This window comes from Salvelinus alpinus, chromosome 8 (assembly GCF_045679555.1).
Source record: "Salvelinus alpinus chromosome 8, SLU_Salpinus.1, whole genome shotgun sequence".
NCBI classification, from domain to species: domain Eukaryota; kingdom Metazoa; phylum Chordata; class Actinopteri; order Salmoniformes; family Salmonidae; genus Salvelinus; species Salvelinus alpinus.
The window spans coordinates 33,885,203-33,911,387 of NC_092093.1; the positions used below are offsets into that span (position 1 = coordinate 33,885,203).

General features: G+C 44.0%; 1 protein-coding gene across 3 annotated transcripts in view; it reads left to right on the forward strand.

The window, feature by feature from the left end:
- Window positions 1–26,185, forward strand: part of nkain2 (sodium/potassium transporting ATPase interacting 2) — a 177,436-nt gene that overhangs the window by 122,440 nt on the left and 28,811 nt on the right. For 2 of the 3 annotated variants that reach the window (XM_071413596.1, XM_071413594.1), the window contains exon 4: window positions 20,065–20,268. In XM_071413596.1, the coding sequence (XP_071269697.1) occupies window positions 20,065–20,268 (204 nt within the window). The remainder of the gene's footprint in view (window positions 1–20,064; window positions 20,269–26,185) is intronic. The other variant, XM_071413595.1, reaches the window with a different exon arrangement.

Sequence of the window (26,185 nt, forward strand, 5' to 3'; positions counted from 1 at the left end):
CATCTTTCTGGTGAATAAATCCGCAAAGTTAGGAGCTGAAGGGCCCCTTCTTGAATTTGATTAGGTTTTCTACAACTAAACCAGTTATCCCCCTTCTCTAATGTGGATGGATATAATTTTCTCCCTCTCTCTCTGCATGCCTATCCTCCCCCTTTGCGATTGTTCTTTGTTCTGCATGTCCAAAGTGGACGGTCTAGTGGTCCCAGGGTCCTGTTATTTGAGCTGGTGCCAGGCAGATGAGGAGCGGGGGACGAGGGCCCCTCGGCGGGGGACGAGGGCCCCACTGACCCCTGACCCTCCCCCTGTTGCCCCTTGACTCTGGCCCTGGCAGCTGCTGACACTGGAACAAGCTCTCTAGGAGAGAGAACCCTTCTGTCTAACACTCGTTCCAGCCGAGCCAACAGTCTCTGATTGTTGCAGAGGAGATAAAGGACACTCTCGCTAAAGGACACAAGCCGATAACACAGTACACTGCTCGTTCTCTCAAGTATGACTGGCCAAGTTGAGGCAGCACAACATCTCATTCAGAATTGAACGGAAGACTCCCATTGTCTCCCAGCAGTGTCCATGTATATTTATAGAGCACTGGTTTGTGGTATGTGAAAAGAAACTGTGTCTCGGAAATCAACGGGTTGTTTATCTCTCTCACTGTTGAGTTTTCCTCTCCACACAGACCGGTCACGTCAAAATGCTTTTCTCTGCTGCCAGTGTGGCAAACATCTGCAGGTGCGATTCAAATGGAGCGTGTCTTATTGAACAGCCATACCTCCTCCACCTCTGGCAGCCATTCAGTATGAGGGTCCTGCAGCCAGCCAACAGAAAGGGATAGTGGACCCTGCAGAGAACCAGAGACTAATGTCTAGAGCCTACCCAAACAAAAGGTATTCCAGAGTTCATCCTATCATCTGAATGCTGTTATGACACTGGGGTTCTGGCATTTTCAGTTCAATCTTCTAAAGGTCAGTTATAAGATGGAGGAAAGGCATCTGAAGGTGATTGCCATGTGTCCCATTATATTGAAATGGACTCTCATCTGAAGATAATTTGCTGTGTGACGCGGAATAAGCCAAAAGAATGAGTCCAAATTGTTTTCTTTCTTTCTTGCCGAGGTGTATTTGATTGTCACAGCGATGTATGCCGTGGCTTTTCAATGTTTTCCTTCTCTCCAATTTTCAGCTGTTACACCACAAACATTGGCTTTGGCACAGCCTGTTGTTGGTTGGGCACTCTGTTGTCATATGCTCTGTTACTTGCAGTTCTCTCTGCAATCAGCGCTTTCAGGCAGGTAGGAGAACACTGCCATTTGGCTTTCAATCTCTGTTTGACTTTGTGTATGACCTACTGTATTGCCAATGCAGTATTATAGCTTGCCATTTGCACTTTTGGGACCATTCTATTTGTCCCATTGTACAGGGCAAATTAAATTATGCAGCTCAAGTATATATTTGACCCAGATCTGCTGGTGGTAAACTAAAAGCTATCAGAGTACAGGAGATGCCAGCAGATCTTGTCGTGATGTGAATGTTCTGGGGTTTCTAAACCATGAGGAACTCACTCTGTGCACCTGATTATTATATATGACAGGAGGCAGCAGGCCCAGACTGAGCTCAGCTACAGCAGTAATGACAGCACCAGGGAAGCATTGCTTAAAGAAATCCCCATTGGACTGCCCATTTAACCTACTGTAGCAAAACGGTTCTCCCCTCCCCCATCTCTCTCTCTCTCTCTCTCTCTCTCTCTCTCTCTCTCTCTCTCTCTCTCTCTCTCTCTCTCTCCCTCTATCTCTCTTCTTCTCTCTTTCTCTCTCTCCCCCTCTATCTCTTCTCTCTCTCTCTCACTCTCTCCCCCTCTATCTCTCTTCTTCTCTCTTTCTCTCTCTCTCTCTCTGCTGGTTGCTTCGGCTGTTTGCTTGATTGCATTCTGTCTAAAATTATTCTGTTATTTGTCTCTGTGGAGTTTCTCCATTACCTTTAATGATCCATTTGCTCTCCTTTTCCCCTGAATGCCTGAATCACCAGATTCCAAGGATATGGGACTTCAGACCTCGAAGATGAAAAAAGGATCCTATGGTTTTTATGAGGTGTTTTCTGTCATAGTGTGTGCTGTGTCATCATTTGATTTGACAAGGTATCTGTGAATAACGATTCTACCTCTTGTTCTTCCGCTGTTTTTCAACATCTGTTCTTGGAGCTCTAAGTACACGTTGTGGAGCTGTAGTGTTATTACAACAACTGCATATTGCTCTTGTCTTTTCAGATAAGCACGTGCATGTCTCAGAGGCCTCTTTCTCTGTTGGCCATATGGGCTGTTTGTGAGAGGTGGTGCATACATCATTTGATAGAACTGAACAATCTAATTTGTTGCGCGTGCCTCCTCCATCCTCGGCACAGAAGGTGTTGTCCACACCTCCTCCCGATGGTGGCTAGTCACATGTGACGCACTCGCCCACACATGGCATGGCTCATCTGTGACTTACTGTGCGTGATGACGGCAGTCTCTGATGTCATGGAGCAATCCGTCCCCCGCTTGCCAACCCCTCCTCTGTGAGGACACCGACGCCATGTGTCGCCCAGGTTACAGTAGCAGACGACGAGAATGGGAAACAGACTTTCAACTGAAGGATGACGGCCAGGTTCTTACACCAATCCACATTCTGCACACTTATCCCCTCATCGCTGTCTTTGTCTCATTCTGCTCCTCTCTCCTTAATCCATCTCTCTCAAACTCTTCATAATCTCTCTCTGTCTCTCTCTCTCTCTCTCTCACTCTTTATTTATCTGATCTCATTCTCCTCATCCTCTCTCCCTCTCCCTCTCACTCTCTGTCTCTCCCGCTCACTCCCACTCCCACTCTCCCTCTCATTCTCTCTCTCTCACTGTCTCTCTCACTGTCTCTCTCACACCCACTCTCCCTCTCACTCTCTTTCCCTTTCACTCTCTCTGTCTCTCTCTCGCACTCTCCCTCTATCCCCCTCTCTCTCTCTCTTTCTCTCTATCTGTCCTTTTCTCTCTCTGTCTCTCTCTCCTTCTCTCCCTCTCTCTCTCTCTCTCTTTCTCTCTCTCTCTCTCTCTCTCTCTATTTCTTTCTCTCCTCTTTCTCTCTCTCTCTCTCTCTCCCTCTCTATCTCCCTCCCTCTCTCTCTCTCTCTCTCTCTCCCTCTCTGAGTGTAGTGTGTGAGTCACCTCTGTAGAAAGGTATATAGACGAGAAGTTTTGGTGTAACTCGTCCTATTTTCCCGTGAGTGGAAGCGCCGCTCCATTGCCACTTGATTGGCTGCTGCCTTTGATCTTCTCCTCTCCTTTGTTTAGATCCTGCGTTGACTCCATCTCTCTATGGATATAAAGGGAGGGGTTGTGTCACACATAATGTGGCCCTGTCTTGCCCACATTTCATTCATAAAGGCTATATGAATCATTGCGAAATACATTTCCTGTTAGAAGTTCGATTTCAACTTTCCTGAATGGGTTACCAGTATATTGATTACAGTTCTTGTATGGCCATGGCCTCTCAAAGAAATGTTTCTATCACATGAACCATTACTTTAATTCTCCCTCCAGTGTATTTTTCCTCCACATTGAATACAGTCAAGAGTTTAACACACAACCCCATTGTGATGAAATATCTTATTGTTGTGCTACCATCAGTAAATTGCTTTCATAAACCTCCCTCCCTGTTCAGTGAGGAAATCAAATTGCAGTGAAACAATCTGATTCAGACATTGGAGCAGCAATTCCACACCCTTTCTGGTCCTCTTATCGAAATATAGTAATTCATTATGTAGACTTTGTGCCTGTGAAAAGTGGTTGTAATTGGATTTTTAGAATAGAGGGACTCTTGTATAGTGTGGGCATCGATTTTATATTTTTAATATGAATACAAGAGGCGTTCAGTTACAACATTTGAATTATTTTTTATTTATTTAACCTTTATTTAACTAGGCAAGCCAGTTAATTTATTTACAATGACGGCCTACACCGGCCAAACCCAGACGACGCTGGGCCAATTGTGCGCCGCCCTATGGGAGTCCCAATCACGGCTGGTTGTGATATAACTCGGATACACTATTCCTTTTAGTACAGATTTTCTTCCGTAACGATTTAACATTTTCAACAGCAAATTATTGTGAAGAATGAAGAAACATTTGACTAATCCTAACATACACTTTACATAAAGAGTTCAATCGTGAGCCATAGATGGGAGCAATATGATTTATCTGCTCACAGTCACTTCCTAAAGCATAGCAACAGGGGTTAGAAAGCCCAGGCTCATTTAACAGGATTTCTAGTGGAAGTTACAGCAGGCAGGCAAGCTCCAACCCCCCCAAACCCCCTGACTGTGCCAGCCAGCACATCCCTGTCACAGAGCAAACCACTACATCAAGCTCAACCTGCTCAAAAGGAGATCTTCTGAGCCTGCAGAGCCAGAGGAGTCTGCCTGGGAATATCAATGATTTCCCCAACCCGGGTAATAAATGGAGGAGACACACAACCCCGATGCGTTATGTATAAGAAGTGAATTACCACTCTAATATCCAGGCCGGTGAGCGGATCAATAAGATGCCAGAGGGGCTGATGAACAGCTACCTAGCGCCTGGGCTGGTCCAGAGGCCTCCTCTGCTATGCTCGGCTATTCCCCCCTGTGTTATTTAATGGTCACGTGGTGTAGCCAGCCGTGCTGCAGGAGATAGCTTCATCTGGAAGAAGAAAGAGCTGCTTGTCCTGTCTTTTCTTCCCTCTCTGCTTTCATTCACATTGATGTTATAGTGAGAAGGCATGTGTCCGTGTGGTGCTAAACATTCAAAGGACTGCGTTTGCACTATTCATTGATGTAAACAATCATCCATTTGTTAATGGAAGCCATGTTTTGCCGTTCATCTTTCATACAAAGGAGGAATTTCACTGCAGCGGATAAACAGGATGGGATAGAGGTCTGGTGATTAGCCTTGGTTTCTTTGGAAAAGTATGGCAGCATCTGCCATTATTTTAATCGCACCAAATTAATTCACTTCTGTGCTAAATGAGCTAATTTCATGGTCCTGTGAACAGACAAAACTCCTCAACTGGCAGGAATTGTCTGTTGTGCAGCAGCTGGAGACGGATCACAATAGAGACCCTATGACGTAGACGATGTTTACAGGAGGGCTAATATTAAACTCTGGTCAGTATGAGCCATGCAGACATTCGAGTGGGTTCATTAAGTTTTACTACCTTTCCTTTTAGTCAGTGGTTTGTTAACCGTGGCTGGGCTGATGTTAGCCTATACTGGACTCCTACAGCCCAGCTCTGAGATTACTCAGTGGCTTCATCTCAGTCACACTTAGCAACGGCTCAGACGCACAGTGCCGCTGTCACACTCCACTGCGCAATTAGCATAATCTTTAGGAACTCTGGGTGTCAGAAATGAACAACGCCCATGGCTGTGGCTGTTACTTACATTCCTCTCTCCCTCGGACTGTGCACATCCATATCCACAGCCTCTCTTTATATACGCCAAACCCTCTTTTATTAATCTGGGGTTTGGAGGCAGAACTGCTCTGGATGGAGCTAGAGGCTTTTGTATCAGAAGTTTTGTGTTGAGTTTGGATCTCTGGTTTAATGGTTGACAGTTAGACAGGGATTGCATACCATCTATGCATTACATATTGTACTATACAGTATATGTACTGGAGAGTCATGAGTTGAAAAGTGAAGTCTGAGTAAATGAGGGGAGAAATGTTGAGTAATACTTAGTGTATTGAAGTTAATGTTCACTATGCATCATACATGATTCCAAACGGTCATCAAAAATGATTCTAAACTCCCAGTATAGTACTGAATTAAAATGACAGTTGCTGAAGTGAAGATCATAATTACTCATGAGACTCATCTAAAACAAGAAACAGTAGCCTACACATTCTGGCGAAAGTTTTTTTCAACTTTCTCAGACATTCTCACCGCTGCTGCAACAGATATCAAAGGTTGACACACACGACACCGTGGTCTGTATTGCACTATAGATAGATAGTTATTGTTCAGTATAGATAGTTATTGTTTAGTATAGATGGTTATTGTTCAGTATAGATAGTTATCGTTTAGTATAGATGGTTATTGTTCAGTATAGATGGTTATTGTTCAGTATAGATGGTTATTGTTCAGTATAGATGGTTATTGTTCAGTATAGATGGTTAGTGTTCAGTATAGATAGTTATTGTTCAGTATAGATGGTTAGTGTTCAGTATAGATAGTTATTTAAGCAAAAATGCAAGAGGGGGAGTGGTATATGGCCAGTATACCATGGCTAAGGGCTGTTCTTAGCACGACGCAACGTGGAGTGCCTGGACACAGCCCTTAGCCGTGGTATATTGGCCATATACCACAAACCCCTGAGGTGCCTTATTGCTATTTTAAACTGGTTACCAACGTAATTAGAGCAGTAAAAATAAATGTTTTGTCATACCCATGGTATGTGGTTTGATATACCACGTCTGTCAACCAATCAGTATTCAGGGCTCGAACCACCCAGTTTATAATGTTCATTATACCACAGCATTGTTGAATACTCGTTTCTGATTGGTTAGAAAGGCATTCTAGAATGGAAAAACCAGATAACGGGACAGTTGGAAAAGATATATGGACAGTTGGGAAATATATCGGGACACATGCAGTCATGACGCAATAAGCTTCTACACATGCAGACTGTACTTGCTACAAAGTTACAGAGAGTTAAAACAACAACCACAGAAACAGAAATTGGATACATTGGAAATGCAGGTTCAACAAGGAAAAAACGTAGCTAGCTAGCTAGCAGTGATTTGTTTTTGCAGAGACATATTTCTTTGGAGCATCTGATGACCTAACGTGGTGAGTGATGAACATTAATTCCTCTGCTCCCTACTGTTGCCGTCATGACTCAAGTGGCGCTATGCTGTCAAATCCTCCCACAAGTTTCTAGTTTGACCTGCTATTTTCAGCAACTGATATCTTTTTATTTGCTTGTCATATTGGCAGGTTTGCTAGCAACAAACTATTTAGCTAGCTTCTAGCCTAGTGTTTGATATGCAATGCAATCTCCTTGTAATGAACAGTGTCCAGTGTTCTGACAAGGCAAACTTTTCTAACTATACCAGGCAGTATCGGGCATTATCAGCTCATTGTTATGGATGTATCCAAATGAATGTGAATAGAAAACAGCTGCTTTGCTGTTATTCTGGCTGCAGAGGTCGTGACTGTGTTAGCCGTACCTAGCTAGCTAGCATGGCAACGGAGCATAAAGAAAGTCGTGTCCATAAATATCGAACGAATCAAACAAATGATTGGGTCTCATCTCTATCAACCAAAAGATGATAAAGTAGGAATTTGCTTATTTAAATGAAAATATATATATTTTTAAATGTATTTCTACTGGTAAATGTGTGCTTATAGTATTGTTTTATTTGGAAACAGTGGTATAAGCAGGATAAACAGCTTAAACAAATGCAATGGAATTGACTTTGCCGTTATTCTGGTTGCAGAGGTCGTGACTGTGTAGCCGTAGCTAGCTGGCTAGCTAGCAGCAAGCAAGGGGTAAGAACGTTGCTATGGAACACGGCAACGGAACATAAAGAACAAACGACTGGGTTGCACACATAAATATCAAACGAATCGAACGAACGACTGGGTCGCTCGCGTCTCAAGTAACCAAAAGATGAGAAAGTATCAATTTGCTTCTAAAATTTGAATATTAACATCTACCGGTAAATGTGTGTTTTCATATTGTTTTATTTGGCAAGCGGGATAAGCGCCTCCGTTCTGTGCATTACCCTGGGAAATGAACTCTGCAAAGGGACCGCTGCGTTGTCTATTATTTCCAAGGTAATGTACAGAATGTTGGCATTTATCCCTTACGTATAGATGGTTATTGTTCAGTATTGATGGTTATTGTTCAGTATAGATGATTATTGTTCAGTATTGGTGGTTATTGTTCAGTTTTGGTGGATATTGATCAATATAACTTAGATAGTTATTGTGGTCATGACTGTCCGGTGAGGATCACAATGGGTCAGATCAGCTTGGCAATGGCTGACAATAACCAGACCCTCTCCCAACCGCAAAGGGGGGAAGGTGGGCACTGGGCCGTTTTGACACCTCCACACCCGGTCATAAATTAAGAAGGAGAGGACTCTCTCTCTACACTCCAGTATTGGATAAAGGAATGTTCCTTTGTCTCCAGAAACTTTTGCCCGCACAAAACTCTAACGTCCAAAAAGTGGATAATGGAACAATAATTCTAACATAAAGAATGTGGGGAATGGTCAGTGGGGAGATATAGAAAACGAAAGTCATTTTGTTTTTCATTTTGTGATGTCATTAAAAAAGCTGTATGGACGAAATACTGTAAGTGCTGTAAGGTTTCATCCAATACGTTGTGCATAGGAAATGAAAAATTCTGAAAGTATTTTTGTTAAGATAGGAATGTGATTTTAGGAGTCATAAGAGATAACTTTTAATCATATCCTTTGCACATTAAAGTAGCCACACCCCGAGTGAGGTCAGAGAGCTTGTCAGCATGATGGAACGCCCCTTTTGACCAAGAGTGCATAAAGGCTTGGAAGAGAAATCATCCTTTAGACCAGGAAACGTGGAGCGGAGATCTGCACGTTTGGAATGGTTGACACTTTGAACTGAACACGAGGTGAATAAATAAACTCACCTTCATTTGGACCAGAGAGACAAAGAGCTGCAGCTCATGTCCATCGTGGTCCAAATCCTGAATGCCAACACGAGGAGGAAGAGGCGAGAAGCTCATCTCAGACAATCACTGGTACAGCTAAGTAGCTGTTCTGAGGAATGAACACCCATAGAGACCAGATAACTAAGAAGAAGGACATTGTGACCTCTTGTGGACAATTAAAGCCTTACACCCACAGGAGACCCCACCAAAACCCTTTCCAAGAAGGCTTGGTTCTGACAGAGATAAATGACTAACGAAGGCATTTCACATGTAAATGCATTCATGATTTCTTACTCCAAACGGACGGCGGTTCGTGTGCAAAGTATATGATTAATGGGAGAATAATTAAAGAATGTGTCCAAGATAAGTGTCCCTTTTCCTCTTCTCTCTCTTTTCCCAACCCCTCTCCATTGGTTGTGTATAAGCCGCCATATTTGGTCAGTCCACTAGGGACCTTTGTCTCATGTAAGTGTGTGTGTGTGTATTCTGTGTTATTATTTAGTTAGCTAGTAAATAAATAATTAAACCAATTTGTGGTGTACTGAATAATGAGCAAGGCTGGGGTTTTCGCAGATCAAAGAAGGTTACGACTGGTCAGAATGATGATTTGAAAAAAGGTAATGATTTATAAGAGAACTGTTTATCAATGAAATAGGTAAAGACCTTATAGAGTTTAATTCGGGAGATGGTAACTCTCTAAACAACTTCTTCCGTGGTGCCCCAAATCCTAATGAGTTAATTGTTACATGATTAATTTAATTGGGTAACAATTAAACATAGTTAGTGGATTAAAACAATAACAGTCATCAGATTAATGAAAGTTAAGTCACAACATTGTTCAGTATAGATGCTTATTGTTCAGTATAGATGTTATTGTTCAGTATAGGTGGTTATTGTTCAGTATAGGTAGTTATTGTTCAGTATAGATGGTTATTGTTTGGTAAAGATAGTTATTGTTTCGGTATAGATGGTTATTGTTCGGTATAGAGAGTTATTGTTCAGTATAGATGGTTATTGTTCATTATAGAGGGTGAGTGCTGACCCCCTGATGTGTTTGTTCTGACGGATTCCTCCACAGGCAATTAGAGACACTGGACTTTAGACAGGGGACCAGCTGCACCTCTGCCTCTTACCAGCCTCTCCATGGCCTCTGTAGCAGTAATTGCTAGACACCATCTGAAATGCCAAATGAAATAACTTTGGAAGATTAGGACCAATGTCCAGCTCAACATCTGTCATGACTGAGACAGCCAGGGGTGCATGATTCTGTTCTAATTAGCGTAGACAAATTCAAATCAAATTAAATCCAATTGTATTGGTCAGATGCACTGAATACAAGTGGTGTAGACTTTACAGTGAAATGCTTACTTAGGAGCCCATTCCTAACAGGGCAGAGTTAAAAAGTAACACAATGGGCCTCCCGGGTGGCGCAGTGGTCTAGGGCACTGCATCGCAGCGCTAGGCACAATTGGCCTAGCGTCGTCCGGGTTAGGGAGGGTTTGGCCGGTAGGGATATCCTTGTCTCATCGCGCTCCAGCGACTCCTGTGGCGGGCCGGGCGCAGTGCGCGCTAACCGAGGGGGCCAGGTGCACGGTGTTTCCTCCGACACATTGGTGCGGCTGGCTTCCGGGTTGGAGGCGCGCTGTGTTAAGAAGCAGTGCGGCTTGGTTGGGTTGTGTTTCGGAGGACGCATGGCTTTCGACCTTCGTCTCTCCCGAGCCCGTACGGGAGTTGTAGCGATGAGACAAGATAGTAATTACTAGCGATTGGATACCACGAAAATTGGGGAGAAAAGGGAGTAAATTTAAAAAATATATATATATTTTAAAAAAGTAACACAATGAAAACAATAAGGATACCAGTACCGAGTCAACGTGCAGGGGTACGAGGTAGTTGAGGTAATTTAGGACATACAGTATACACGTGGGTAGGGGTAAAAGTGACTGGGCAATCAGGATATATAATAAACAAAGTAGCAGCAGCGTAAATTGCATTCAGAAAATACCCCATGATTTTTTCCACATTTTGTTATGTTACCAGCCTTATTCTAAAATGGATTCAATATTTTTTTCCCTCATCAATCTACAATACCCCATAATGACAAAGCAAAAACAGGTTTTTAGACATTTTTGCAATGTATTAGAAAAAAAAAATGTATATTACATTTACATAAGTATTCAGACCCTTTACTCAGTACTTTGTTGAAGCGCCTTTGGCAGCGATTACAGCCTTGAGTCTTCTTGGGTATGACGCTACAAGCTTGGCACTCTGTATTTGGGGAGTTTCTCCCATTCTTCTCTGAAGATCCTCTCAAGCTCTGTCAGGTTGGATGGGGAGCGTTGCTGCACAGCTATTTTCAGGTCTCTCCAGAGATGTTCGAGGCTCTGGCTGGGCCACTCAAGGACATTAGAGGCTTGTCCCGAAGCCACTTGTCACGCCCTGACCTTAGTTATCTATGTTTTCTGTATTCTTTTGGTCAGGTCAGGGTGTGATGAGGGTGGCTATGCATGTTTTTGTTCTAGGGGCTATGCATGTTTTTGTTCTAGGGGTTTTGTATGTCTAGGGGTGTTTCTAAGTCTAGGCATATTGTAGGTCTATGGTGGCCTGAATTGGTTCCCAATCAGAGGCAGCTGTTTATCGTTGTCTCTGATTGGGGATCCTATTTAGGTTGCCATTTTCCCTTTTGGTTTCGTGGGTTCTTGTCTATGTGTAGTTGCCTGTCAGCACTCGTTGTATATAGCTTCACGTTCGTTTTGTTACTTTGTTAGTTTGTTTAGTGTTTTTTCTTCATTAAAAGAAGAATGTATGCATATCACGCTGCGCCTTGGTCTCCTCCTTACGACGAACGTGACACCACTTTTGCGTTGTCATGGCTGTGTGCTTAGGGTTGTTGTCCTGTTGGAAGGTGAACCTTCGCCCCATTCTGAAGTCCTGAGCGCTCTGGAGCAGGTTTTCTGTCTGTACTTTGCTCCGTTCATCTTTCCCTTGTCCTGACTAGTCTCCCAGTCCCTGCCGCTGAAACACATCCCCACAACATGATGCCGTCACCACCATGCTTCACTGTAGGGAAGATAATCTTGTTTCTCTGGTTTGAGTCCTTTAGGTGCCTTTTGGCAAACTCCAAGTGGGCTGTCATGTGCCTTTTATTGAGGAGTGGCATCTGTCTGGCCACTCCACCATAAAGGCCTGATTGGTGGAGAGCTGCAGAGATGGTTGTACTTCTGGAAGGTTCTCCCATCTCCACAGACGAACTCTGGAGCTCTGTCAGAGTGACCATCGGGTTCAAGGTCACCTCCCTGACCAAGGCCCTTCTCCCCCGATTGCTCATTTTGGCCTGGGCGGCCAGCTCTAGGAAGGGTCTTGGTAGTTCCAAAAATTCATTGATTTAAGAATGATGGAGGCCACTCTGTTCTTGGGGACTTTCAATGCTGCAGAATCTTTTTGGTACCCTTCCAAAGATCTTTGCCACGACAAAATCCTGTCTCGGCACTATACGGACAGTTCCTTCGAGCTCATTGCCTGGTTTTTGCTCTGACGTGCACTGTCAACTGTGGGACCTTATATAGACAGTTGTGTGCCTTTCCAAATTTGTTTTTAAATTTTTTAATTCCACCTTTATTTTACCAGGTAGGCCAGTTGAGAACAAGTTCTCATTTACAACTGCGACCTGGCCAAGATAAAGCAAAGCAGTGTGACACAAACAACAATACAGAGTTACACATGGAATAAACAAACGTACAGTCAATAACACAACAGAAAAAGTCTATATACAGTGTGTGCAAATGGCGTGAGGAGGTAAGGCAATAAATAGGCCATAGTAGCGAAGTAATTATAATTTAGCAAATTAACACTGGAGTGATAGATGTGCAAGTAGAAATACTGGTGTGCAAAATAGGGAAAAAAGTAAATAAAAACAATATGGGGATGAGGTAGGTAGATTGGATGGGCTATAATTGGTAAGCTGCTCAGATAGCTGATGCTTAAAGTTAGTGAGGGAGATATAAGTCACCAACTTCAGCGATTTTTGCAATTCGTTCCAGTCATTGGCAGGAGAGAACTGGAAGGAAAGGCGGCCAAAGTAAGTGTTGGCTTTGGGGATGACCAGTGAGATGACCTGCTGGAGCTCGTGCTACGGGTGGGTGTTGTTATGGTGACCAGTGAGCTGAGATAAAGCGGAGCTTTACCTAGCAAAGACTTAGAGATGACCTGGAACCAGTGGGTCTGGCGACGAATATGTAGCGAGAGCCAGCCGACGAGAGCATACAGGTCGCAGTGGAGGGTGGTATATGGGGCTTTGGTGACAAAACGGATGGCACTGTGATAGACTGCATCCAGTTTGCTGAGTAGAGTGTTGGAGACTATTTTGTAAATGACATCGCCGAAGTCGAGGATGGGTAGGATAGTCAGTTTTACAAGGGTATGTTTGGCAGCGTGAGTGAAGGAGGCTTTGTTGCGAAATAGGAAGCCGATTTTAGATTTAATTTTGGATTGGAGATGTTTAATATGAGTCTGGAAGGAGAGTTTACAGTCTAGCCAGACACCTAGGTATTTGTAGTTGTCCACATATTCTAAGTCAGAACCGTCCAGAGTAGTGATGCTAGTCGGGCGGGTGGATGTGGGCAGCGATCGGTTGAAAAGCATGCATTTAGTTTTACTAGCGTTTAAGAGCAGTTGGACGCCAGAGAAGGAATGTTGTATGGCATTGAAGCTCATTTGGAGGTTTGTTAACACAGTGTCCAAAGAAGGGCCAGATGTATACAGAATGGTGTCGTTTGCGTAGAGGTGGATCAGGGAATCACCCGCAGCAAGAGTGACATCGTTGATATATACAGAGAAAAGAGTTGGCCCAAGAATTTAACCCTGTGGTACCCCCATAGAGACTGCCAGAGGTCCGGACTACAGGCCCTCCGATTTGACACACTGAACTCTATCTGAGAAGTAGGTGAACCAGGCGAGGCAGTCATTTGAGAAACCAAGGCTGTTGAGTCTGCCGATAAAAATACGGTGACTGACAGAGTCGAAAGCCTTGGCCAGGTTGATGAAGACGGCTGCACAGGACTGTCTTTTATCGATGACGGTTATGATATCGTTTAGTACCTTGAGCGTGGCTGAGGTGCACCTGTGATCAGCTCGGAAACCGGATTGCACAGCGGAGAAGGTACGGTGGGATTCGAAATGGTCAGTGATCTGTTTGTTAACTTAAAATCATGTCCAATCAATTGAATTTACCACAGGTGGACTCCAATCAAGTTGTAGAAACATCTCAAGGATAATCAATGGAAACAGCTCAATTTATTCTGTCCATTTTAGAATTTGGCTGTAACGTAACAAAATGTGGAAAAAGTCAGGGGGTCTGAAAACTTTCCGAATGCACTGTATGTGAAGTTTGAAAGTGTGTGTGTGTGTGTATGGCGTCAATATGCATGTGTAGTATGTGTGAGTGTGTGGATAGAGTCTAGTGAGTGTGCATACAGCCAGTGCAAGGGAGTCAGTGCAAAACAACTAAGATAAATAAATAAATAATAATAAAGGGTCAATGTAAATAGTCCTGGTAGCCATGTGATTAACTTTTCATCAGTCTTATGGCTAGAAGCTGTTCAGGTGCCTTTTGGGAAAAGGGATACCTAGTCAGTTGCACAACTGAATGCATTTAACCAAAATGTGTCTTCCGCATTTAACCCAACCCATCTGAATCAGAGAGGTGGGGGGGGGCTGCCTTAATCGACATCCACGCCATCGGATAGAATGGCAGATTTTTTTTACTTTTGCCGGCTTGGGTTTTTGAACCAGTAACCTTTCGGTTACCGACCCAACCCGCTTAACTGGCAGTGAGAATGCCAACTGGCAGGAGTCTTCAGCAATTTTTAGGTTCTTCCTCTGACACGCCTCATACAGAGGTCCTGGATGGAACGGAGTTTGACACCAGTGATGTACTGGGCCGTACCCACTATCCTCTGTAGCGCCTTGCGGTCGGATGCCGAGCAGTTGTCATAGCAAGCGGTGATGCAGCCAGTCAAGATGCTCTTAATGCTGCAGCTGTAGAACTTTTTGAGGATCTGAGGGCCCATGACAAATCTATTCAGCCTCCTGAGGGGGAAGAGTTGTTGTCGTGCCCTCTTCACGACTGTGTTGGTGTGTTTGGACCATGATAAGTCCTTAGTGATGTGGATACTGAGGAACGTCGTTGGTGATCAGGCCTACCACCGTTGTGTCGTCAGCAATGGCCACACAATGTGCGTGGCCACACAGTCCTGGGTGAACAGGGTGTACAAGAGGGGACTGAGAACAAACCCCTGAGGGGCCCCCGTGTTCAGGGTCAACGTTGCAGATGTGTTGTTGCCTACCCTCACCACCTGGGGTCCGGCCCGTCAGGAAGTCCAGGATCCAGTTGCAGAGGGAGGTGTTCAGTCCCAGGGTCCTTAGCTTAGTGATGAGCTTGGAGGGCACTATGGTGTTGAAAGCTGAACTGTAGTCAATGAACAGCATTCTCACGTAGGTGTTCCTTTTATCCAGGTGGTAGAGGGCAGTGTGAAGTGCAATAGAGATTGCGCCATCTGTGGATCTGTTGAGGCGATATGTGAATTGGAGTGTGTCCAGGGTTTCTGGGATTATGGTGTTGATATGAGCCATGACCAGCCTTTCATGGCTATAGATATGAGTGTTATGGGGCGGTAGTCATTTAGACAGGTTACCTTGGCGTTCTTAGGCACATGGATTATGGTGGTTTGCTTGAAACATGTACTGTAGGTATTACAGACTGAGTCAGAGAGAGGCCAGCTTGTCAGCGCATGCTCTGAGCACTCGTCCTGGTAATCCTTCTGTGAATGTTAACCTGTTTAAAGTTCTCACTCACATCGGCTACGGAGAGCGTGATCATACAGTCGTCCGGAACGCGTCATATTGACGCTTTGGCTGTCTGATTGTTCGTCGGGGGGGTTGCGTGATTTCTTATAAGCATTCGGATTAGTGCGGATGTTGCCTGTAATCCACAGCTTCTGGTTGGGATATGTACCTATGGTCACTGTGGGGACAACTCCTCAATGCCATCGGATTAATCCCGGAACATATTCCAGTCTGTGCTAGCGAAACATCCACTTCTTCGTACCACTTCCATGTTGAGCGTGCCACTGGTACTTCCTGTTTTGAGTTTTTGCTTGTAAGCAGGAATCAGAGTTATGGTCCGATTTGCCAAATGGAGGGCGGGGGAGAGCTTTGTATCCGTCTCTGTGTGTGGTAGAAATGAGGTGAAATGGATTTCAGTTTTCCTGCATTAAAATCACCAGCCACTATTTTTTTGAATTAATCATTATTTAACTAGGCAAGTCAGTTAAGAACAAATTCTTATTTACAATGATGGCCAACTGGGGAACAATGGCTTAACTTCCTGGTTCAGGGGCAGAACAACAGAATTTGACCTTGTCAGCTCAGGGATTTGATCCAGCAACCTTTCAGTTACTGGCCCACCGCTCTAACTACTAGGCTACCTGCCACCCCACTAAATTATATGTCAAGTAATGTAACTACATGTTAGTTTGGTCTCCTTCATTTTGTGTTATGGGAGGTTATTAAAGGATATCTGGGTTCCTTGGATAGTGTTTATAATAATGTAAGATGTTTGACAGTGTGTGTGTGTGTGTAGCTCTGCTTTAAGTGTGTCTGTGGACACAGGACACTTCGCTATTCCATCCTCATTAGCCACCAAGCCTCAGTATTCTTAAAGTTCACACTGAACTAATGCGTCTTTCCCATGGTGCAATTAATGTTGCGTGAAAGCCACTTGACACCTACTAAGAGTATTTTGTTTTAAATATCAACTTTCTCTGAATATGACTCATTTTAATCGGTAGGAAACACAAGTATTCTGTTGCTTAGCAAGACAATTATTTCCCAATCTAATTGAGTGTATTCTGTTGGTTCTCCTTGTACCACATACACTTGCACAATCAGCCTAGTCGTAGTAATCAGCCATTGGTTCAGCATGTACTTGTCAAAGGAAATTCCAAGAAAATACTGAAAATACCAGTCTGAATTCTTCAACTCGTTCGCTGATGATAGGTATTGATCTTGATCCTTTCCAAATACCTTCAGATTGCTTTCTCTCAATGTCATTCTCCAGTTCTGATTACAGTCACCCCTCTAACATTCCTACAGAAAGCATACTAAGCACCGTGTAGCACTTGCCTCGGCATACTTCCACGAGTACAAGGAATTAAATTCAAAGACACACCCAGGATTGTTTAGTGGTATTTGAATGCACACTTCGATAGGCATTCAACTGTAGATCAGCATATTGTGAAAGGAGAGAGAGGCCACTCTTCCTTCCTGTTAGTGTTGTCAGAACAGTCTTCCAGTTAAACTCCTCTAGATTTTGGATTGAAGTCTTTAAATACAGAAAAGCTGCTCTCTTGATCTCTTCCTGTGCACTGCAGGGAATTTTGCACCCCTGCTACCATGGAAAGAATGAGAGATGTTCCTACTCCTTTAAAGTGGAACATCTGGGTCTCTTTCATAGCTGGCTGTTGTGCTTAACAGTGTGACTGTCCATCTTTTGTGTTCAAACAACCAAATCCCCCCAAGCATATATTTTTTTAGACCTTGAAAGTAGTGTTGCAGGAATGTACTGGTGGTGTCTAAAATATATCTACAGAATAACTCACTCAAATGCCACTCTCATAAAAGTGTACCCATCCAATTTGTAGGCCTTTGTAGTGTCAGTGCTTTTTAATGCTCAATCAATGTAATATTCGAAAGGTTGTAGCCAATTTGAATTGAATTCATTCAGTTTTTCGAAGGATTCTCTGGCTGATGAAACAGCAAGACAGTACAAAGCCCTAAAAATGGAACCCACGGGGACGTAGAGAGCAAAGTAAAGCCTCCGTGCAACTCCTGTAATACTTTTCTTTGTTCTTTTCAGATGTAAGACAGATACTGCATATGACTGTTTCTCAATTATTCCACCTTTTTGTATCCTCTGGCGACTTAGTTTCTTCTACTTTGTTGTCAGGGATGTGTTAGCCTATCCTTTTGCAGTCATCAACTATGGACAACAACCGTTGGGAAAAGCCCAGTCATCATCACCTTACTATTTAGGAGGAGTAATAACAACCGGTCAACTCTCAGTGACACCCAACTCTCACGCTGTCCTTGTACTGGTTCCAAATGATGCTGAACCACACTGCCAGTCAGTCAGAGGGTAGTGGATAGGTGTTTGGCTGCTAGTAAGGAAGGCAGCCCTGTATTACTGCATATGGAACAGTGATGAGCTGAGCTGAACACTCATCACTCATTCTATTCTATCAATTTGACTGATGATGGATGTTGTTCATCCACACGACTGACATTCATTACAGCAGATACAGAGGCAGGGAGACACGGAGAGGTAGACAGCTGCAACCTGCCCCCCCCCCCCCCCATCTCTTTCTATTCACGTCTAACAGTCTTTATGTTCCACTTGTCTGTCTTCATACGAGGAGGCATGAGAACACACCTGTCATACGGCATGAGGCACCGAGCCGGTCCGCTCTCGGTGCTAGGGGACAGGCAGAGGTGTGCTAGTCCAGCTAACGTGTTTAGGACGACTGTACATAAGATTGCACGTTAGAGCAGGCTGTTGTTCTATCACAGGTCAGGTACTCTGTAAGTTACAAGCATTTCTTTCATGTATTTGTTTGTCCATTATGTGGGTTTTAATGTAATTACAATCTGAAATAGTTGAGCAGTCTGGCACTAGACCTACCGGATAAGGCCTTGAGTTTCTGATTGTATTAGAGAGGCTGTTGCATCAATACCCACTCCTCAATGAGACAAACAGGCAGATAAAAAAAAAGATGCTGTGGGTTTGCTGTTTGGCAAGGCTCCAGCCAAACGTCTCCCACTGATGCGTATTTCAAGATGAATTAAAAGCAGTTTACCACAACACCCACATCCTGCTGTGGACAAACACTGGCGCCATTTGTTGAGGCAGAGGAGTGATAGATCTTGATATGGCCTTTAAACAACAGGCAATAATGCCACTGACACCAATCCCCCAGATGACTCATTCCCTTCTGCAGGAGAGAAGAAAAGTGGGAGCTGGTTGACAAGTGTTGGTAGGATGAAAGTAAATTGGGTGGTGTTACTTGGTTTTGTAAGTGAGAGGGAATGTTTGTCTCAATGCCAAATACCAAGGTTTTATGCTAAAATAACTGATACACTGCAGAGCGGGCATACTACAGCTAGGGCTGGAAGGCACACTTGTCTGATTTAAGCAGTGCTCTTAAATGTGAGTTGAAATGTCAAAATGCAGGTCTTTAGGGAGAGTTTAGCACAGGCTGATAATGTGTGCATCGAATATATTCAGTCATGTGTTCGTAGGTGTGAGAACAGGGTAGAGGTTTGAGAGCTAGTAGGACCATTTCTGGGATGGATTTTGTCAACGTTTTATTCTCTCTTCATTCGTTCTAGCTTAAGGATGTGTGCACGCACACTTCTCTCTCAGTACCAACTCGAATTATCCTCTGCTTGATGACTCAAATGACCCGGGGTTTCACAATTACTTTTTGTATACCGGAGTTTGGATTGCTAGCACTGGAAATGGCACAGAAAACCCCGATCCCTAATAGCCCTTTCTTCCGTCACTTGATTGTAGAATTAATGGCATGCAAAAGCTGAATGCATGTTGGCTCAGTTTTACTCTCTGTGTACTCTTGTTCTGCTCAGAATTAATAGCCTTCCCGAAATGCCGGGAAAGAGGCAGAATAAATAATTGTGTTGCGAAATGTTAAGCAAAGCTTTTAACTTAACTGAGAACATTACCAAAGCAACACTAGCTCAATGCTTTTTCCACTCTAGAATGATAGATGATTCTTTAAAACAAATGTCGTAATAGGCTTATTAATGAAAGTAAAATACACATTGCATTAAATTAGAATCTCAATCTCCTGTAGGCAATGCAGCCTTTTTAAAGAGTTGGGAAGTGGTAGCGTAGAGAAGTCACAGAGGGGAGGTTTTTCACCCTTTTAGGCATTGTTCCATGCCAACGAACACATTTTAGCTTGATTAGAATATTGTGGAGCGCTGGGTGTTTGACCTACGTTGTTAAATCACTGCCAGACTGACTGAGGTGTAATCGTGCTTAAGCTTGAGCATGTAATTGCACTGACTCCGTTATGGCTGGGGAAGGCATCGGTAGTAGCTGAACACCTACAACAGAAAATCCATTGTAGATATACTCAAAACGTACTCAACTATCTAGCATTTCTATATCAAATATTTCAATATGAATGTCACCTCAATATTAATGTTGTCCCCTTTCCACATAAACACCTGATCTACAGTACAGTAGTACCTATATATACGGTATTTCACCCCCCCCCCCCCCTCTCTCCTTTCTGCCAGCAGGACAGTGACCTGATCATGACCTTCAACATGTCCATGCACCGGTCCTGGTGGATGGAGAACGGTCCAGGCTGCAGGGTGACCCCGGTCACCCCCCCTCCGTCCTGGGCCCCGGAGGACCACCGCTACATCAGCATCGCAGGTTGTCTGCTGGAGTACCAGTATGTGGAGGTGGCCCACAGTTCCCTGCAGATCCTTCTGGCTGTAAGTATAGTAGACCTCTGTACGTATAGTAGACCTCTGTAAGTATACTAGGCATCTCTAAGTATAGTAGACCTCTGTAAGTATAGTATACCTCTGTAAGTATAGTAGACCTCTGTAGGTATAGTAGACCTCTGTAGGTATAGTAGACCTCTGTAAGTATAGTAGGCCTCTGTAGGTATAGTAGACCTCTGTAGGTATAGTAGACCTCTGTAGGTATAGTAGACCTCTGTAAGTATAGTAGGCATCTGTACGTATAGTAGACCTCTGTAAGTATAGTAGACCTCTGTAAGTATAGTAGACCTCTGTAGGTATAGTAGACCTCTGTAAGTATAGTAGACCTCTGTAGGTATAGTAGACCTCTGTAAGTATAGTAGACCTCGGTAGGTATAGTAGGCCTTTGTAAGTATAGTAGACCTCTGTAAGTATAGTAGACCTCTGTAAGTATATTAGGCCTCTGTAAGTATAGTAGACCTCTGTAAGTATAGTAGACCTCTGTAAGTATAGTAGACCTCTGTAAGTATAGTAGACCTCTGTAAGTATAGTAGACCTCTGTAAGTATATTAGGCCTCTGTAAGTATAGTAGGCCACCAGAACAGCTTCAATGCACCTTGGCATAGATTCTACAAGTGTCTGGAACTCTGTTGGAGGGATACGACACGATTCTTCCACGTGAAGTTCCATCATTTGGTGTTTTGTTGATGGTGGTGTAAAACGCTGCGCGGCTCTAGAATCTCCCATAAGTGTTCAATTGGGTTGAGATCTGGTGACTGAGACACACACACTCCCTTTAAACCCCCTATGCTCCTTTGAGACCCCTCTTTCAAAGTTACTGAGATCTCTTCTTCTAACCATGGTAGCCAAAATAATGGGCAACTGGGCATTTTTATACATGACCCTAAGCATGATGGGATGTTAATTGCTTAATTAACTCAGGAACCACACCTGTGAGAAAGAACCTGCTTTCAAAATACTTAGTATCCCTCATTTACTCAAGTGTTTCCTTTATTTTGGCAGTTACCCGTATGTAGACCTAGTCTGGCTGCTAGTCTACCCGCTACACTCCCTCTCATCTCAGCAGGGGAACGGGATGGAGCCTAGGCTCTGGGCATGTGGGACTCTTTTTGTTGGAGTTGGAAGACTGTACACTGACCTTGTTTCACATGAAGAGGCTTTTATATTTGGGCTATGATGATGATACCCCGGTGAACCACGATATTTTGCACAGACATTTTCATATTGTTTTCAGTTTAGTGAGGCTGTCTGTCTGTGATATGAGGTAATGGATGAAGAAGTTAATCGTATGCCTGTGCACAGTCATCAATGCTGAGACATGCCAATGAGATGTGAAACACACATTATTTTGTCTCGTATTACTAGCTGCCTACTACTGTAGTGACTAATGGCCTTGCAGCAATATTATAAGGCAGACAATTGTCAACGGGAAAAACAACTCTTCATCTTTCTAAAAGTGCAGGCTTAGGCCTGGCAGCAGCTTTTAGTGGCTTGGCAGTGGGCCATCCCAGAGGGTGGCAGAGGAAACGCAATTCCCTTATTGACGATTGGTTTTCCCTCCATTCTCCTCCAGAGTGTGTGTGTGCGTGTGCGTGTGTGTGGCGTCAATATCCGTGTGTGTGTGTGTGTGTTTTCTGTGTGTGAGCTTATGTAGTGTGTGTGTGTGTGTGTGTGTAGGGGAAACTGTCCCCAGTGTATCTTTCTTTCCCTCTCTCGCTCCCGCCACTTGTAATTATAGTCCTCAGTTTCTCAATGTGAGCAGGAGATTCCCACAACGCACCAGGATATTTCGCAATGACTTAATGTATGGAGTGTAATTATGGGAATGTTGATGTAACCAAGCAGGGTGTTGTTGCTGTGTCAATGATCATGTCGAGGGTTCCACATAGATAGATCCCAGGAGAACACATTCTCTCCAGCCAGTGTGTGAAAGACAACCACCCGATACTTTACCTGCCTGGAGTTAGAACTATCCATTAACTCTGTCAGACACTGTGCAACCTATTTTGGATTCGATTTCAGGGCTACTTCTCAGGTTTATACGCATCTCAATGTATTTTACTCTGCACATTGGAAACGTTTCAGTCATAAACCGAACACTTACATGGTTTTTGATTGAAAACAATCGTGAGATGGTGGATGATCATTGTTCCCTTTAGTGCATTGTATGATCTGTCTACTGTAGGGACTATTGCACTCACATCAAACAAGGTTTGTACATCGAGTCTACAGTATATTCCATCACACGTTCAGCGAGTCTCTCTTGCAGTACAGTAGAATAGATACATAAACACAATTCCAAACACCAGTGAGAAATATGCTTAGAGCCTGTCAGATATTATGTAGAAAATGATTGGAATTATTGCAAGTTCAACAACGCTTAGTCTCCTAAACACAGGAGCTGGTTCAGTAGCATGGTGTCAAGAGAATGTTGGGTGCCAGGATCAATATGACAATGATTGAATTAAGTTCTCCCTGAAACATCGAAGGGGACTAGACGGGTGTCGGTGTCAGCAAAACCTTTGAGCTGCATGACCGGGGGGAGGGGGGTTTAGAGGGCTTCTTCATTACTACACAGCATGCATGGAGCCCAATAATAATACAATGGTTTGATACTTCTTTCTGATATTTAGGTGCCATCTTTTAATGTTGCCGACATCACTTTTGCAAAGACTAGAAACAAGTTTCTGTGAGGATAAAATGAGAGTCGCTGCACCTTTTCATTTCAAAGGCTAAAATATGCTTGGAGAGAGACCAAATCCATTAAAAGTTTTATGTCAAAGCGAATGTCCAAAGTCTGTTATGTACTGTTATATAAAGTAAAACCTGGACCTGAGTGGTTCAGAGCACTAGCTTCTGTAGTGGAGGCATTTGGGAAGTGGTCTGTCGTGCTTTGTCATTATGACTGATGGCTGTGAGCCAAAGTCTACAGCCATTCAATCTGCAGACCTGGCCACAGTGTCCAGTATCTACTGGACACTATACAAACCATGGAGCTAGAAACAATACCACAGCATTACACATTCCGGTATTCCCATAATAACCGTGCCATGCTGCCCTAATACATTTTTATTGTAAGCTTCCGGCTGCTGTTGTCTTTGCGTAGCTTAGTGGAAAGCATTGGGCTGAATCTAGAATCAATTTGCTAAATTACCTCCGATACTCCATTCAAGCGGAGTACCCTCTGTAAGCGGCTTTGCGTTGCACTGGAAGTCTTCGCGACGGACATCATAATTGGGCTAAGAAACATTCAGAGGCACAATTGCATCCCAAACACACTTTTCCTATCTCAGACGTTCGACGTGGATGGAAGACTGTTTAATTGTGTCTGGCAGCACGAGCCAACAATGTCAATTTTCCCCAGCACCTCTTTAATGGATAATGAATGGCTTTTGTTTCCTCACATGAGAATCTCAGGGAAAGAAATGACTGGTTCATTATCTTTCCCCCAAAATGAATGAGTGGCTCTTTGATCTGTTAACTGCGCAGACAACCGCCCTCTCTCTTCTCCTCCTCTCCTATTCTCTCCTTCCCCCTCTGCCAGACAAGAACACAATTGATCCACAACTTTTGGTTGTCCCTCTTCTTTCATTGAAGTACAGTCATTTGATAGGGTACAAAGTACCCAAGTAACAATTTCTTATCTCTTATGTATTAATGAAAATAACCTGGGAGGTTAATCTAATTCAGTAATATCTATGAAAATGGGCCGCAGTGAAAGAGCCTCCTTGTATGAACCACAATGACGACAATAAAGAGATAATTATAAGGATTACAGAGGAAGCATTTTCCCTGTCATCCACGCACCCACCAACTTCTTTTTTAGGCAGCTTCCTTGGCTCCGACAGAGGACGTTCCCTAAGTCTCACTGTTATTCTGCTGCTCTCTTTTCTGGCGTCAGAGCAACAGAGCAGCACCTTCTGTTAATGAGGTTTCTCTCAAAGCGGAGAATTGATGTAGGGGCCTCATCCGTTCATTTACAACCAGCCCAGACAGTAGTATGGCTGTACGCGTCATTACGCCATAAGGAAGCCTCCGTCTCAAAGTAATTAAATAGTGCGTCGTACTAAGAAGCCTGCCTTGGATGGGACTGAGGAAGGGTTGAAATCACTGGAGGATCTTTCGATGTTACTCCTCCCCTCTCCTCCCTGTCTTTGTTGTCTGAGTGAAGCTGTCTTTGTTTTGCTGTCCACATCAGACAGGCAGGCAAGTAGCTACGGTAGATAAATAAGATGTTAATTGGCGCAGTGACCCTTTACCAAAGTAGTGTAATAAAGATAGCCCAAGCAGTTTGCAGTGGGGTCACCGTGACACTGTCAACATGAGACTGTTGGGCTAGGTGGCACTTAGCTGAGGGACCATATGGTATTTTCAGCTCTAGGGTTGTGAGGTTCGGCCCGAAACTGTGATGTCTCACTGTTCTTTTGCCACATCCCATCTGCAATTACACTCTGTTCCCACCACCATAGGATGTCATTATCTATGGAGAATGTGTTAATGTTCTGAGCTAGTCGGTGGGAAAAATATCAGTTAAGACATTCTTGATTGGGTTCCTTGTGGGGTAAATTCATCTCGGCAGCACAGTGGTGCATCATGCTGTGGTAGGTAAGGTTGCTCTGGGAGTGTAATCACAGCTCTGTGTGGGAGTTGAACCACTGATTATGGTTAACACGCTAGGTGATTAACGTCCTCCGTCTCACCTTCAGCACCGTACCGTGGCGAGGTCCAGCCATGTTGCTTTGCACCATCGTCTGCTGCATGAACCTATTAGTGTGACGCAACACTAGATGAGAAGAGCCACAGCGCACTCTCCCATAGTGGGAAATAAAACTCACACCTACTGTTACTGTACAGAAGCCATCGCAGTTAACCATAAAAATGTACAGTACACTGACATATACTGTGTAGGTCTCATGCCATCCAACCTCTTTTTCACTGGTGTTGCTACTGTGATGATTTGTTTTTGTCTATAAGAATGGCTGCTTGTCAGTTATTATCTGCAGTCAACCTCTGGGAGATGACGAATGCAGCCAGGAAGACGTTGATATGTTGCCAGGCAGATTTCTCTGTTCTTCCTTCACACTGGGAGAGAGCAGAGGAGAGGAGTGCAGTGGCGTCAGGGCCAGGCAGTGCACAGAGCCACAGAGCAGAGATACAGCACACGCCACCACGGTCCAGGGGAGAGCCTGGGGGACAGGGGGGGGAGGGGGGGGACAGAGAGAGGCGGCCATTTCGTATGGCTGGATAAGCGGCTAAATGAGCTGTGTCCGGTACACAGTAGCATGGCTGACGCCTCAGAGCCCCGGGGCCAGATTCTCCAAGAACAGCCAGCCAGTCGACCCGAGGAGAGCCATGAATCAGAAGAGCTTCCACGTTCACTCTAACATAACTGTTTGATGAGGAATGATGAAGGTATGACTAACTGTTCTATTCAAAGCATGTGCACAGACTGTGTTTGGACAAGGACAGGGTTTAATGCGAAAGTAATTGAAGTAACCCTGATATGAACTGTCAGAGTCAGTGCCAGTGCTACTGTATTGCTGCTACTAAAAGTTGCACATTTATATACAGTAAAGTCACAGCTCTATGGAGTCGTAAGAGGACTCGGTCTGTAGAAAGGAGCCAACTTTGCCATTGACGGGTGCCTCCGATGACAGGTGCCATAGGGCTGCAGTATATGTAGCAGGCTGAACTCCTGGCTAGCACCACTTACTGTCAAACCTTAGCTTTACAATTGTGTCCAGGCCCCCCATATCCAGCAAGACATCTCATAGACTCACACACACACACACACACACACACACACACACACACACACACACACACACACACACACACACACACACACACACACACACACACACACACACACACACACACACACACACACACACACACACACACA